Source organism: Nannobrachium achirus (assembly GCF_963921795.1).
Source record: "Nannobrachium achirus genome assembly, chromosome: 15".
NCBI lineage: Eukaryota > Metazoa > Chordata > Actinopteri > Myctophiformes > Myctophidae > Nannobrachium > Nannobrachium achirus.
Window position 1 is genome coordinate 18917787 of NC_137822.1, and position 14891 is coordinate 18932677.

The 14891-nt window shown below is 40.0% G+C and overlaps 1 protein-coding gene across 1 annotated transcript; it reads left to right on the forward strand.

The window, feature by feature from the left end:
* The first annotated feature begins 1279 nt into the window (after nucleotides 1–1279).
* On the forward strand, nucleotides 1280–13324 carry tbc1d10ab (TBC1 domain family, member 10Ab). The gene is made up of 9 exons (XM_080742525.1): nucleotides 1280–1872; nucleotides 4718–4817; nucleotides 5472–5579; nucleotides 7002–7108; nucleotides 7394–7508; nucleotides 7869–7934; nucleotides 8897–9086; nucleotides 10835–10989; nucleotides 12514–13324. The coding sequence occupies exons 1-9, from the start codon at nucleotides 1664–1666 to the stop codon at nucleotides 12913–12915; spliced, it is 1452 nt and encodes a 483-aa protein (XP_080598651.1). The 5' UTR covers nucleotides 1280–1663; the 3' UTR covers nucleotides 12916–13324.
* Nucleotides 13325–14891: the final 1567 nt, after the last annotated feature.

Below are 14891 nucleotides of genomic sequence, written 5' to 3' on the forward strand. Positions count from 1 at the left end.
TATTTACAAAATACATGATAATGTTTTATGTAATGTAGTGGCTACTTGAATGACAATGTATTAATGCACAGTGAAACGAGTGAACATTCTAGAACTGTTTTTGGGGAGTTAGCTGGGAATCTAAAGAAAATGTAGTGTTACTTGGGGGGCACAAGGGACAATTGCCCATGCCATTTAGTGGTTATGATCATGGGAGCACTTTTCAAGAAAAACATCAAGTAATCAAATCATTTACCAACTACTAACACATTTAACAAGTCAATAACTCAAGAGTTTGTGAATGACATATTGACTGTTAAAGAATAGTTACTCATATTATCATTTTTCTATGTGTGATGCATAAAATGAGTCTAGAATGTTGTCTTGTGTGATATTTTCCTTAGTCATTAATGTTAATGGTAAGTAATCAGCATGGACTTTGAGCAGAGATATGCAATACTGTGTCAGTGTCAATTCTGGTGGAAACACTACAACGGATTAATACCATGGATAAACTAGTTATCCATGCCAAACTGACTTGACTTTAAATGAGTCAAGTCTAGGAGGCAATAGATTATTTATCCATGTGTGTAAGTAGACATGGTGCAGTGTGTATCTGCCTGCAATCTTGGCAGTCTGTCTGCATATTATGTAACTCGAATCATAGTCATGACAAAAGAGTTATTTAAGTCAATCAAGTTCAACCACACCAGAGAAGCAGAAAGGAGATCTATAATGCAGATGAGATTCAAGGTTGTTGACTTATTCAACATAGTTGACCCAAACTTGAGTGTACACTCACACCTGCACCAGGCTCATTCTACTAGCTATACATAGGGGAAAATGTTAACAGTAAACAATTCTGCCTACTTAGGCTCTCTGAAGATTTTACTTTATCTTAATCTATTAGTAGAGTGTGTAGTTGGTTTAATTTTAAACAGAAAGTAGACATTCGGATGCCAATGTTGAAACCTTTTATAATATAAAGGCACTACTATGGGTTGTTATTCATTATTAATGGTGGTTTAAGTGATATTGATTATTTAACACTTATACGGTATGTTTTCTGTTTGTTAAGTTGGAGGTGGTATAAGTTATCACCTACCCACAAATAATAATACATGAAACACATCAAACTAACAAATGTTTTGACTTGAGCCATAATGAGATTTGTACCACTAGATGGCAGTACAGGACAGGTGTTTTGTGTTTGCAGCTAGCTGCTCCAATGAGCTGCTCCCATACTTGCTGACAACAGGGATTCAGTTCAGTCCATTCAAGGTGTGTGTGTGTCTGTCAGCTGACAGCTGTGTGATGCTAGCAGGTTAGCTACTTTTAGTTAGCTAGCCGCGTCATTTTATTTAGCATAGTATTCTAACAGCTCGTCTGCGGCGGTTCTCGTGAAATTAAGATTAAGATTAACCTATGTATGTGATGACAACAGATATATTTTTTCGGATGGTATATGAAACTATCCAGCCTACTTCTAGCACCAGCTAGTTGCTAGGCAGCAATTCCTCTTAGCGACTTAGGTGAACTTGCAAAAACATTCGTTATCTAACTACTGCGATCCTGTAGGAACAGTCCGGTTGTCTTCATGGAGATGTCACACACCGTTTGTAAGGCTGACCTCAGTAACCTACGTAAATTGGATGTGAACTAGCTAATGCTAAATGTTAGTTAAATGGCAAGAATTGAGCAAGGCAATGGACTCCACTCAGCAGAGTCCAGCACAAGTTTGCGAAGCACCATGAAGAATTTGACAGCTGATGGGGAACTGGAAGACAACTCTCTGGGCTCCGACTCAGAAGTGAACGGCTATGCAAACCCTGGAGAAAGACAGACTGACAGATATGGATTCCTCAGGGATGGCCAGCAAGGTGCTGACGAATCGTAAGTGGCATTTCTTCATATCAATTCACCTGAATACTGTGAATAGTGTTAGTGATTCAGATTTAGCCCCTTGATCAAGACTATCATAGATGTATTTTATCCAGTCTGACCTTTACTTTCGTATCTTGTCAAAATCTATGATAGTCTTAAATTGATCCAAGACTAATTCAGATTAAACTTTATTGTAACATCCATCATTTTCTTTACAGCTACCTACTGAACTGAACTGTGCTGTCATGAAACATTCCCTATGCAACCTTCTAATAAAGTCATTAATCAATCAAACGTTAGCAGTTTCAAGAAAAGGGTAAAGAATAGAAAGAAAGATACTTAAGAATCAGATAGGTCTGCTAGGCTTTTCCGATAAGGCAATGCCAGTGTAAAAATAGCATATAGAATCAGTCTCTTGTGCATGGTTTAAATAGCAATAATATGACGCAGACAGAATGGACTGAATTGGCATGATCTCAACAGATAACCACAGAGAAGTGAAGAATTTTGTTTTAACATAATAAACAGAGCGAGCAAGCATACCATTGCCAGACCAGATGAACAGGAAACACCCCTCTAGTCTACCTGGTGTGGTCATCAGAAAAAATGTTGCTGCCACTTCTTTAACTTCATCCTTGTCAATTCCTTTTGATGTATTAAACCTCAGGGAATGGCTGACTGATACTGTTGATTTGGACCTGGTGATAAGTCAATTTTTGATTCAACTGAATAGCGTTGGAAACCAACAGTTCCTGATCTATGTAGCCCACAGAACAGGGCATGGTGTACAAGTCAAGTGCATCCTCCATATGACATCCCCTGGCCCCTGACACTAAAGCCTCGAACAGAGTCAAGTCTGCGGTGTAGTGCGGTGTAGTCTTTTTGAGTCATAAAACTACAACGTTAACGCTCAAAAAGACTACACCGCACTACACCACACTCTGTTCGAGGCTTCAGTATGTCACAGGGACCTACCCCAAATCCAACACTTGTTGCTGAGTGGCAAGCAGGGAAGCATGGCGTCCCATTTTTATAGTCTTTGGTATGACCTGGCCAGGGGATCTCAGGGCAGACACTCTACCACAAGGCCACTGAGCTGGTCAAAATGTTATTCAAGTCACCTGAATCAGTTTTGTACCAGAGGAAATACTGAATGAAATGAGAAGTTATTTGGTAATTGCTTGATGCATTCAAGCTTTTTTCTCTCTAATATGGGTGATGCCGAGCTTAGCCTAAATAGTGGTATTACCAGGCCACCTGAGCTAGCCTAATTCTTAATTCTGTTTTGTTTGTTAGCGTTTTCCCACGTTTTCACCTCAATGTGTCAACTCCCAGAGTTAATTATATCAACCACAAATTGTATAATTCAGTAACTTGTCCATTCAATACTATTTAAAAAATATATTACACAATGGCCTCTATTGGACTAACATCTGTGTTTTAGGGAATTTGCATAGCTTTTGAGCTTAGGGGACAGTATCTCTGTAGCCATTAAACGAAACAGGTTTCTTACATTGATGCTCCTACATATTATCATGCAAGCACCAGTTAAAGTTACTTTCCATCCCTCATATACTGTGTGCACAGTGCACATCCCATAACCCACACACTGCACATCATTTTGGAGCTCATATCTTTGAACGGGTAAGGGCTAGTTCAATACTATTTTAAAAACATATTACACAATGGCTGCCGCCTCTATTGGACTAACATCTGTGTTTTAGGGAATTTGCATAGCTTTTGAGCTTAGGAGTGATAGTCATCCATCGAGTTCTTAATCGCATCGTTGTAGGGTATGTAAAATATGTTAAATGTATGTAAGTCTACTTATTTTGAAACTTTGGTTCAGACAAACTCTCGGTTATTGATTTCTACAGAAAAATGCAAATTCCACTTTATGAAAAGTAGGGAGACCTAGTGGCCCATGTTGTGCCACAGATCTTTTCCTTGTTGATAACATACCGGGGGAAAAGCTCCAGCAAAATATAATAAGTCATGTTGTAGGATAAAAAACATATAATGCACATATAAACATATAATGCCTCATCATCTGTTTTAAGTCCGCTTTCCAGGCACCGCTGGGTTGGACTGGCTTCTCAATGCCTGTTGTAGTATTTTTGATAACATCGTAATGTAGTACTGGAGGAGGTGAGATATTAGAGAATGTCATGTAAGAGGCAGTAGAGAAAATAACTAGAGGAAAGTTCTCTCTCAACTTCCTGTTTTCCATATACTTCACTGGCCGTGGCAAGTGTTCCACTGTTTTGTCTGAGGACAGATTTCCTGTGTGGAAGAGATCAGGCACTGTCCCACCCCCTCCCATGCCATGACAGGCCTCTCCCATCATGAATACCAGGAAGTGATGAAAAGTGTGCATGCCACACCTTGGGGCTATTCTTCATTCATTGTTACTATTGTGTTTATGTGTGTGTGTGTGGTTAGCACGGCAGCATGCATCTACTACAGCATCCTCATTTGGCTTATTTGTATTTCTGAGATATCATCTGTGTCCACTTGGTTGTAATCTCATCCTATACACACAAATCCAGTTTATGATAATCAGCCTGCCACCACAGTCTCTAATCTAATGCTTATAACTATAAGTTGGCATAATTTAATATAGCTTCCCCTTATGCATAAGTTGCCTTGTAAATAAATCTAAATTGAATTCACAAAGTAAATTGTATTATCTGAAATTGCATTATATGTTGTGTAGCTGAATGCATCATTAGGAAAAATCGTATATCTTCCTTGCTTTTTGTATTGTTTCCATCTGGGTTAACAAACTCGAAATTGAAATTGCAAACAAATTAGTTTTTTACTGGCCCTAATACCTGTCTTCCTGTCTCCAAAGTGCTGGAGCCATCACTCCTGAGGTGTTGAGAGAGCGAGAGGCAAAATGGTTAGAGATGCTCAGCAGCTGGGACAAGTGGATGGCCAAAAAACACAAGAAGGTATTTTTTTTTAACATGTCTTTTCCCTTCGTCATCTCTAATGTGTTCACATTTAAATAGTTATTACTGACCACAATTTATAAATTGTGGTCAGTAGTAGTGTCTCCTGATCATATAAACTTTCTCAGGCTGACTGAGAATTGACTGAAATGTACTACTCTACTACTGAATGTACTCATCATGAATGGAGCATATGCAGACACTGGCCCTTGTGATTTAACTCAGGTGATGAGAAACATAAACATTCCACCCAACCCCAAAATCCCAGAGTATACTGTTCATGTTCAAGAAAAATGGCTGCTATGTGGATATCGTCTAATTAAAAGGATAAATTGCTTATTTTTCCTCTGTTGGCACTTATACTACAAATATGTCTCATTTGTCAGCATTTTTCACATTCCATCTAAAACAACAAGCCCTTATTATTTATTCTGGCTTGAAGCTGGTTTTGCTCATTGCCTCCTTCACTTCACTGTGGAATGCCAGCAAATGCATACTGGTATACACACCATGTCTAATTTATCTGAACAAAAAAAAAAAGTAACAAGCAAATAGTTAATGTATTCTTTCAAGTTATCCCGTAAACCGTTGTCTAGTTTCTTCACTCCATACATTTCTCTAGTGATAACAATGTGGGTTTCTTTTAATTGTCAGGTGAAACTGCGCTGTCAAAAGGGAATCCCACCGTCGTTACGTGGGCGGGCATGGCTCTACCTGTCTGGGGGGAAGGTGAAAAGGGAGCAGAACCTGGGCAAGTTTCAGGTCAGCCATACTTTCATTGTTAAATTCAGTGATTATGTAAGCCAAATCTCAAGTTTCCTGACCATAAAGGATTCAAGGTTTAATTGTATCTTCCAAAACATTCCTTGTGACATTGTATAGCGAAAACAACATCAACCTCCACAAAACACTATTGGATCTGATATATTTGTAATGAACTTAACAATATTAGCTTACAACAAGTCTCTGGTGAATTCTAAAGGCAAATTCAGTCTTGGAAATAACATAAATACATTCATACAATTTCATCGTACCAGACAAGTAAAATAGGATAGCAAAAAATAACATGGGTACTGTAAAATGAACCTGTTACAACTCAACTAATTGATGGTTAGGTCCAGCTGCCATTCAACCAGCTCTTTATGGAGGCCTTGAAGTTAACCAGCTAATTGATTTAAAGCTAACAGGCAGTGCTGTGTTCTACGTGATACGCGGTCGCGGGTCTACCCTGTATGCTGTCGGGGGAAAAAAATAGGAATAACGTCTGCCCACTCGAGACGTCCATGAAAAGCGCTCGGTATACGCTCAGAATCCTCAGATGGGAGGGGGGCTGGCTGGGGGAACAACAAGCGACTTCATGTAAATGTTGCCTGCCTTGACTGCTGTCGCTATTGCCCACCCCGCTGACGACTGAAGAAGGTCTATAGTGGCCAAACTTGTTCTGAGAGAATTAGCATCAGATAGGCTGAAATCCAGTTGATAATAATCAGTTTGCGAAACTCAAATCTAGAGAGAAGTGATTGCAACAACGCGACGGTACACGCACAAAGTAGCCTACTGTATCTGCAAGAAGTAAAATGTAGTACAAACAATATAGTTCTATTCTTTTTTTGGTTAAAGAGGAATAGAACAAATTAATATTCATTTTCAACAAGATTTTATATTAGGCCTACAGTAGCCATTTAACACTTATTGCACCTTAACAAATGGTTGTTTGAATGATAAGCAATTAAAAAAAAAGTAACTTCTAAAAATTGCTTTTGTTAATGTCATTATTTAAGTATCTATTCTTCATAATAAGTGCTATACTGTAGTTATAGCAGTGACTGAGACAGCACACTGAGCACTATACAGTATGTATAACTAAATATATAGTTTTGAAAAAAGTCAAGTGGATGGCAAAGTTCACACCAACTATTTAAAAAAATACAATGGTGAACAATAGTTATAGTTATAGAGCTCACAGGGATGGTAATTTCATTCGGTGAACGCGCGTGCACACGCTCTGTGTGGGAGGGTGAACGCCCGCACACTCGGTGTGGGAGGGAAAAATTAGAGTATGCCCCCCCAAAAAAAAAATCTATAACACAGCACTGCTAACGGGTAACCCAAATAATCCAAAATGAACCTATGACCACTGGCTGTGCTGTTAATTAATACTGTGTTTGCACGACTGCGTTTCAGGATCTAGACAGCCAGCCAGGAGATCCCAAGTGGATCGACGTGATACACAGGGACCTCCATCGACAGTTCCCTTTCCATGAGATGTTTGTGGCGAGAGGAGGCCATGGGTGAGCATATGGTGTCAGAATCTAAAAAAGAATGTCCACAGACTACAGCAGATGGAAATTCCCAAAGATATAGGCCACCAGACAGGTTTGATAAGCAAAACATGTTTATAACCAAGCTATAACCTAATAGGTTCTCCAAATTATGATTTATTACATATCCGTATATGATTAATCAAGTAGTATTTGTTTTTGGTTATATAGTGCGTTAGATAAGGAGCCTTTTGAACCCTGTGCTACTGCCAGCTTGTGATTTAAAATGGCTGTGTCTTTCTTTGCATATTGTAGGCAGCAAGACTTGTTCCGTGTGCTGAAGGCCTACACTCTGTATCGTCCAGAAGAGGGCTACTGTCAGGCACAGGCTCCCATTGCTGCTGTGCTTCTGATGCACATGCCAGCAGAGGTACACACACAACACACACACACACACGCACGCACGCACGCACGACACGACACGACACGACACGACACGACACGCCATGATAAGATAACTAATTATATTATAAATATTGATTCAAGTGACTTAAAAACTGGATGCACACAAAGGCTAGAGTATACACAAAAATGAGCCCAAAGATGCTTTAACGTGAAATATCCATTTAATACGTGGTTAACCTTGTTGTCTGTTATATTTCATAGTACTGTTTATTCACATACTGTACAGCACTTTGGGAAACTCTTGTTTTTCAATTGTGCTTTATGAATAAAATTGATTTGCCTTGCCTTTGACTTTAAATACTAAATATTTTTCTTTTTATTATAGGAGGCATTCTGGGGTCTGGTCCAGATCTGTGAGAAGTACCTTCCTGGATATTACAGTGTTGGACTGGTGAGACTGACAACTTGTTAGCTTAAGTGAAAAAAGTCTGAATTGAGGCACATTAGTTAGAGACTAGTCTAAGTCTAGCTTATGCCTTGATGAAAAGCGTGAACTAGACTATAGAATGTGCTACAGTTAAGCTGACTCTAAAATTAGATAGATTACATATTCACAGTGCTCAGCATGTTAATAATTGTCAGTGATATGAAAAAAAAATTGCTCAGTCAGTTCTTTTAAAGTTAGAAAATATCTAACAAAAACTAAATGTAATTTTTGTTGTGTTGGAAATTGACCAACTTGTCCGTTGTACTTAACCACTTAAATTCTATATACGGGTACCTTGTAAACTGGGATCCCCCAAGGTTCTATAATGTCCCTCTACAACAAGCGTTGTCAGCTTGTAGATGTTATTTTAGATGTATGTTCACATACTGTATTACGACATGCACCAGAATAGGGACAATAGGGTTCATATGGTTAAAGGTCTAGAATGAGACAAAGATCACCTGATTTGACAAGCAACACACACCCACACACACACACACACACACACACACACACACACACACACACACACACACACACACACGGCAATGGCATACGCATGTCAGACACCAGCTGATTTCCTCCTACAATGTGTAACACAGTCAGTCTTAAGACGCGCTCAGTATGTTGCTGCTGGTGTGTCTCTCTAGCCTGGCCATGATATACACTAATTACTTAACAACCATGAGTGGGTGACCAGGCAATGAAGCCTCGATAAAATTTCAATCAGATTAAAGAGGGAGAGAGAAGATTCTGTTCATTCTTACTTCCCATGGCATAACACGCAGGGTGCATATTAACTGTTTAAGCAATTATGCAACCAGCCAACTGTATGTCTCTCTCTGTCTCTCACACACACTCACACATTCTCTCTCTCCATTGCCCTCTCTGTCCAACCTCCACGCTTACCCGCGTCACACCCATAGGAAGCTATCCAGCTGGATGGAGAGATCCTCTATGCCCTGCTGAGGAGGGTGTCTCCTGTGGCCCACCGCCACCTGAAGAAGCACAAGCTGGAGCCCATTCTGTACATGACAGAGTGGTTCATGTGTGCATTCTCCAGGACTCTACCGTGGGCCTCAGTTCTGCGTGTTTGGGACATGTTCCTCTGTGAAGGCAAGATGAATGAATTATTTAGGCCTAGAATCATTGAATGCTTTAACCAGTGAAAAATAGCAGATATACAAGCTCACAACGCGGCACCGAGTGCCGCGCTGCGAGCTTGTAGATCAGCTATTTTTGAAAAAGTCGTGAAAATGTGTGCAAATCTTTGAATATATGTACCTTCAAAGCGAACGTTTGTAACTCAGATTCTGGGGGGTCCCTGGAACTAAATATTTTGAGATGGGGGTCCGTGGCCAAATCAATATCAGTTTGGGGGTCCTTCACATGAAAAGGTTTGAGAACAACTTAGAAGGATTCAAAAGACACTTATAGAATCGGGTCAAAATTCTAATTTTCACGATTTAAAGAAAATAGCAGATCTACAAGCTCGCAGTGCGGCACTCGGTGCTGCGCTGTGAGCTTGTATATCTGCTATTTTTCAATAGTTAAAGCATAAAATAATGATACACAATAATGTGTACCCGTTCTAAATGGGTTACTTCCACCCTGGCATTCCTATTTTTGGCATGTCATAGGCGAAAATGTAAAAATAAAAAACGATATCTACAAGCGTGGGCTTGTAGACCGTGTGGTCCATGACACCATGCACGACGAAGTATAAAATAGGGATCCATGTATTTTTTCCATTGGACAGTTGTGCAAATCATCAGTGGGTCATTACAACAGTGGGATTAGCTCATTACAACAGTGGGTGTGTACATTATGTTACAGACAAGGCAAGACAAGACACACACACATTAACATGACTGGGCAAGACACAGATGTTATGATGCCTAGGAATCAGGATGAAAGTTTTGTTTGTTCTGGTTGTCTGTAGATATAACAAATGCACAAGATCAATGTAATACATGCACTCATTTACTTATTTTATCAATGACTCATGAAATAACCAATGCCATATAAATCACTGGTTCCCAAACAGTTTTACTTCGAGCCCCAAAAAGCAATTTGATGCAGAACCCAAACTAGTGAAAATAGCAGATCTATAAGCTCGCAATGCGACCCGTTGTGAGTTTGTAGATTGTCTATTTTTACTACTTCTTAAACGTTTCTAATTTATGGAATTACTTGGAATTTTTATCTAATGTTTTTATTTATGAAATTCTTTGAGAAATACATTTATTTGTTTTTAATGCATGAAAAAATATATATAAATATCTTTTCACTTGTGGCCTATAAGAATGTGTACCCACAAATGGGTCCCGACTCACTGTTTGGGAAACAGTGCCATGAATGATCTAGCCAAATTCACAATCTTTAATACTATGAAAAGCTCCACCGGCTGTCTGTCTGTCTGTCAGTCAGTCAGTCAGTCTGTCTGTCTGTCTGTCTGTCCATCACGTCACACTTTTGGCCCTACTCTTATCTCCGGCACCGTTGCCCCTATCCATGCCAAACTTTGCGCACACACTCCTTGGCTGGCAAACCACAGCCTCCGCCCCTGATTTCTCACGTGTCCCTCTTCTAGCGCCACCATGAGGTTGCCGACCTGACGGTCACTTATCTCCCGTTTAGGGAGTCTTACTGGTATTTCAAACTTTGACTTTGGTAGACATTCTGTGTTGCAAACACACAATAAGGGTGGGGAGGTGCAGGCACGAGAGGGCAGAAATGTGAGAAAGCAAACGATGCTGGGAAAACATTTCCCTGCAAGGCAATTCAGTACAATGCAGTCACCATCTAAAAGGAAGGGAGAAGCACCGTTCTTAATGTGTGTTGGCTGATGTTACTCTTCTCAGGTGTGAAGATCATCTTCCGAGTTGGCCTGGTGCTGCTGAAAAGCATGCTGGGCTCCCAGGAGAAACTCAAGAGCTGTCAAGGCCTGTACGAGACAATGTCACTGCTGAAGGCCATAGAGCCACGCTACATGCAAGACAATTTCCTAGTGCGCGAGGTATGTTACTGGCAATGACTCACTAAAAGCATTTTGGATTAGAAATGTAACACAGTGGTGTCGATGTAACATACAGTGCTGTAAATGTAACACACAGTGGTGTAAAGCAGTGGTTCTCAACCTGTGGATCGGGACCCCCAGGGAGGTCCTCAAATTATTTTTGGGGGTCCCCAGATGATTAACTTAATGTGCAACATTGTTTTTTCACTCAACGGTAAACACACCAACATAATGTTTAAGTGTGTGTAGGGGGTATCTTCGCATTTCTAAAGTGACAATTTAAGGTCTTTTCAATACAAATTGTCAAATATTAGAGACCGAAAATGTGAAAATAGCTGATCTACATGCTCACAACGCCTCGCAACGCGAGGCGTTGTGAGCATGTATAAATTGAAACATTACAAAATGTACATTAACCACTTCAGCCCTATTTTATACATAGGCTATTTGAAAATAGATGATCTACAAGCTCACAACACATGGCATCGCGACATGTTGGGAGCTTGTAGATCTGCTATTTTCAAAAGAAATGTACTTTTAGTATGGTACTTTATTGGATATCAATGTCAAGGTAAACTTTATTGTCCACAAGGGGAATTTGGCTGGGCTTTCACCCCGGCTGCAGCCACACACAAAACATCAGTGACAATTATAGAAATGCATAACAGAGCGCGGGACACAACATTACACAAGTGCACAAATAGTGGTTAATCGAATCTCTCACAGTCAATGCTGTTTCAGAGCCTCGTTCAACATTTTAGTTGATGGATCGCTGTACCTTCTAACAGAGGGCGGAAGTACAAACTCTTCATGTAAAACATGGGTACCGTGACTTTCTTTTAGCCTGTCTTACATAGCCTGCTCATAAGTAGACTGCAGAGAGGGGAGTTGTCTTACCTATGATTGATCTTCCCTGCAGTCTGCACCAATCTGAACAATTTGGACCTCAGTTGCACTGAGTGATTACCAAAACAAACTGTGATGCCAAATCTGACCAGGCTTTCCAAGACCGCTCGTTAGAACACTAGCGTACATTTTTGGTCAACACCGTGAACCCTGAGGCAGCGGAGGAAGTGCAGTCTTTGCTGTAGTTTACCACAGAGACTGTCCATGTGTGCATTCCAAGTTAGTGAGTTGTCAATACAATTGCCCAAGTATTTATATTATTTGTTTATATTTTATATGTATTTATATTCCTACATGGAATCATGGTTGATGTTGTGTGCTTGCTCAGCCATCTAATTTAATTCATTTGAATTATGAAATAATATGGCAATAATCTTTTTATCCTCCAACATTTACAAAGTGAAACATTTACAATGTGTCGCCACCTAGTGGAAAATCAAATACAAACAATGCAGCCTAAAAATCTAACTGGAGCCTAAATATCACCTTTTTTAATTGACAATATTCATTTAAAACCATGAATATGTATTCTCATATTCTCAAGTAAAAACTCGGCCAAGTCATGCATTAAATCTTATTATTACATTTTCGATTCTCTGTCTTCTCTGCATGTTTCAGATCATCGAGTTGCCGGTATCGGAGAGAGACATCGAGAAGGAGCACCTCGCCCAGCTGCGGCAATGGAAAGAGACCCGCGGCGATCTAAACTGTAAGTCCCCTCCCAGAATGCACGGCGCCAAGGCCATCATAACCGCCGACCCCCCCAGCCGGCAGGACCTGAGACAGAGGCCCACTATCATAGTAGAGTCTCCGCTAGCGTCTAAGAGCGATGTGCAGGGAGGAGAGGAGACGGAGGAAAAGACCAGAGGGGAAAATAACAAGGAAGCAACCCAGTCTCTACCACCAGAGATGAGCACACCGTACCTTTCTCCCAGTGACCCCTCACCTCTCCCCAAACACGTGCCAGTTCAAGGGTCCAATGAGAGTCTAAGTAGTGCAGAGCACGACACCTACCTGTAACAGTGACCATAGAGGTTCCCACCACTTCCAGTTTAACCACATTAAAGCTGGTTGCACACTGCACTGCGTGTTTTCGTTGCGTTTTGGAAATCCGAAAATCCAGAGGCCAGGGAGAGATAGGAAAGAGAGAGAGAGAGAGAGAGCAAGGGACTCGGTAGCAACAGTTGCGAAAAGCTGAAAAAAATCAACCCTGGTCCGAAAATAAATACGAAACGGGCGGCAGTGTACAAACGTGATTGACATAAGGTGAGGTTGATTTTTGTATTTACGTGTTCTGAAATTCATTCCGATATTCAACCCGAAAAACGCAGTAGTGTGCAAAGACCTTAAGACATGGAACGCATCTTTGTCGCGTTAAGACTTGAACGGCGTTAATCATTTTATGCTTTAGATAGGAAATGGCAGATATACAAGCTCACAGCGTGGCACCGAGTGCACCTCGATGCCACCTCGATGCCGCGCTATGAGCTTGTATATCTGCTATTTTTCAATAGCCAAAGTATAAAATAATGTTTAAAGTGGTTAAAACATTCCAGGTCTGGCATCCCTATTTAAGATTTTCAAAAGAAATATCCAAGATTTTATGTTAATTCGATGGCGATCTGCAAGCATCCATCGTGTCACGAGGTGATGTGTTGTGAGATTGTAGATTGGTTATTTTTTTGCTATTGGTCGAATAACTATAAGTATATATACTGTATGGGGCTTAAGTGGTTAAATCATACCGTACCATTCCGTCCGATCAACCGACCTGCACCACACACACACGTACACACGCTCGCTCGCACGCATACACACAAAAAACACATCTGACAATCATCAAAGTCCTCAGTGTAATTCCTACCTTCCATAGCCCTGTATACATGCACTCCGTTAGAAGGCTTTTTAATACATGAATTGTCCAAGGAGCAACTTGGGTTGGCGAGTGGAGACAATGTTGTTTTGCACACAGTGGGAGAGTCGGATAGTAAAGGTCTTTCTTCATGTTGGACTTGAAATAAATTCCTATGAATGAAATCTGATATAGTTATAAATTATGGGATTATTCCTATAGCACTTTTCTTTTGGTAGTCTTCATCTTGACCCACATTAATCACTACTTCATCAGCACAGTAGTTGCATGCTTATCCTACGTTGTACTGAATCAAATCGTTCACATTTAAAGGTGGTGTAAAGGATATTTTTACATTAAAATAATTGTTCAAAAGCTCTATATTCTAATAGCGATCATTGCTGTATCATCCTGTCTCTGCATGTTCTGATCAGGATACCAATTGTATCCAATCAGGAGAGAGAACTCATAAAGAATACAAATTAAAGTAAAAAATTAAGTAATGAACCAAAAAAATAAATTAATAAATCTGCACATTTTGACCTGAACACTATAAAATTGAAGCTGAAACATGATCTTGCGTGGGGTTCTCTCACCTGATCGGATACACTTGATATCCCAACCTGGAACTGTATTTTCTGTTTATTAAAGAGGTGGAGAAATGCCTGTCACTGAACAAGAACTACATTGCAATGATTACTATTGGAATGTATATTTTTAACCTTTTAACAACCCTTTCTATTTTACCAAAGAATATCACTTATACCACCTTTTATAACTCAAAGTGAACTGCGCACAGTTTGCTAATATAGGTTGGCTTCTTGGTTGGAATGATGATGTCTGTGTCTTTTTGTTTGCTGTTGTTGAACACTTGAGAAAATGGTTCTCAGCCATTACCAGCAGCAATTTGGAGAGTGTGAAAACTGATATTAAAGGGCCACTTCACCTCTGGTACAACCAGATCTTATTTTATTGTTGTTTGGGACACAATCAACACAATCCTGAGTTATTCTTTGTGTTCAATCTGTGTTTTGAGATATTTTAGTATTCAGCTGTGCTAGTGATGTGTTTTGCATCATATGATGCAGCATGATGATGCAAAATGCATCATATGATGCAAAATGCATCACTAGCACAGCTGAAA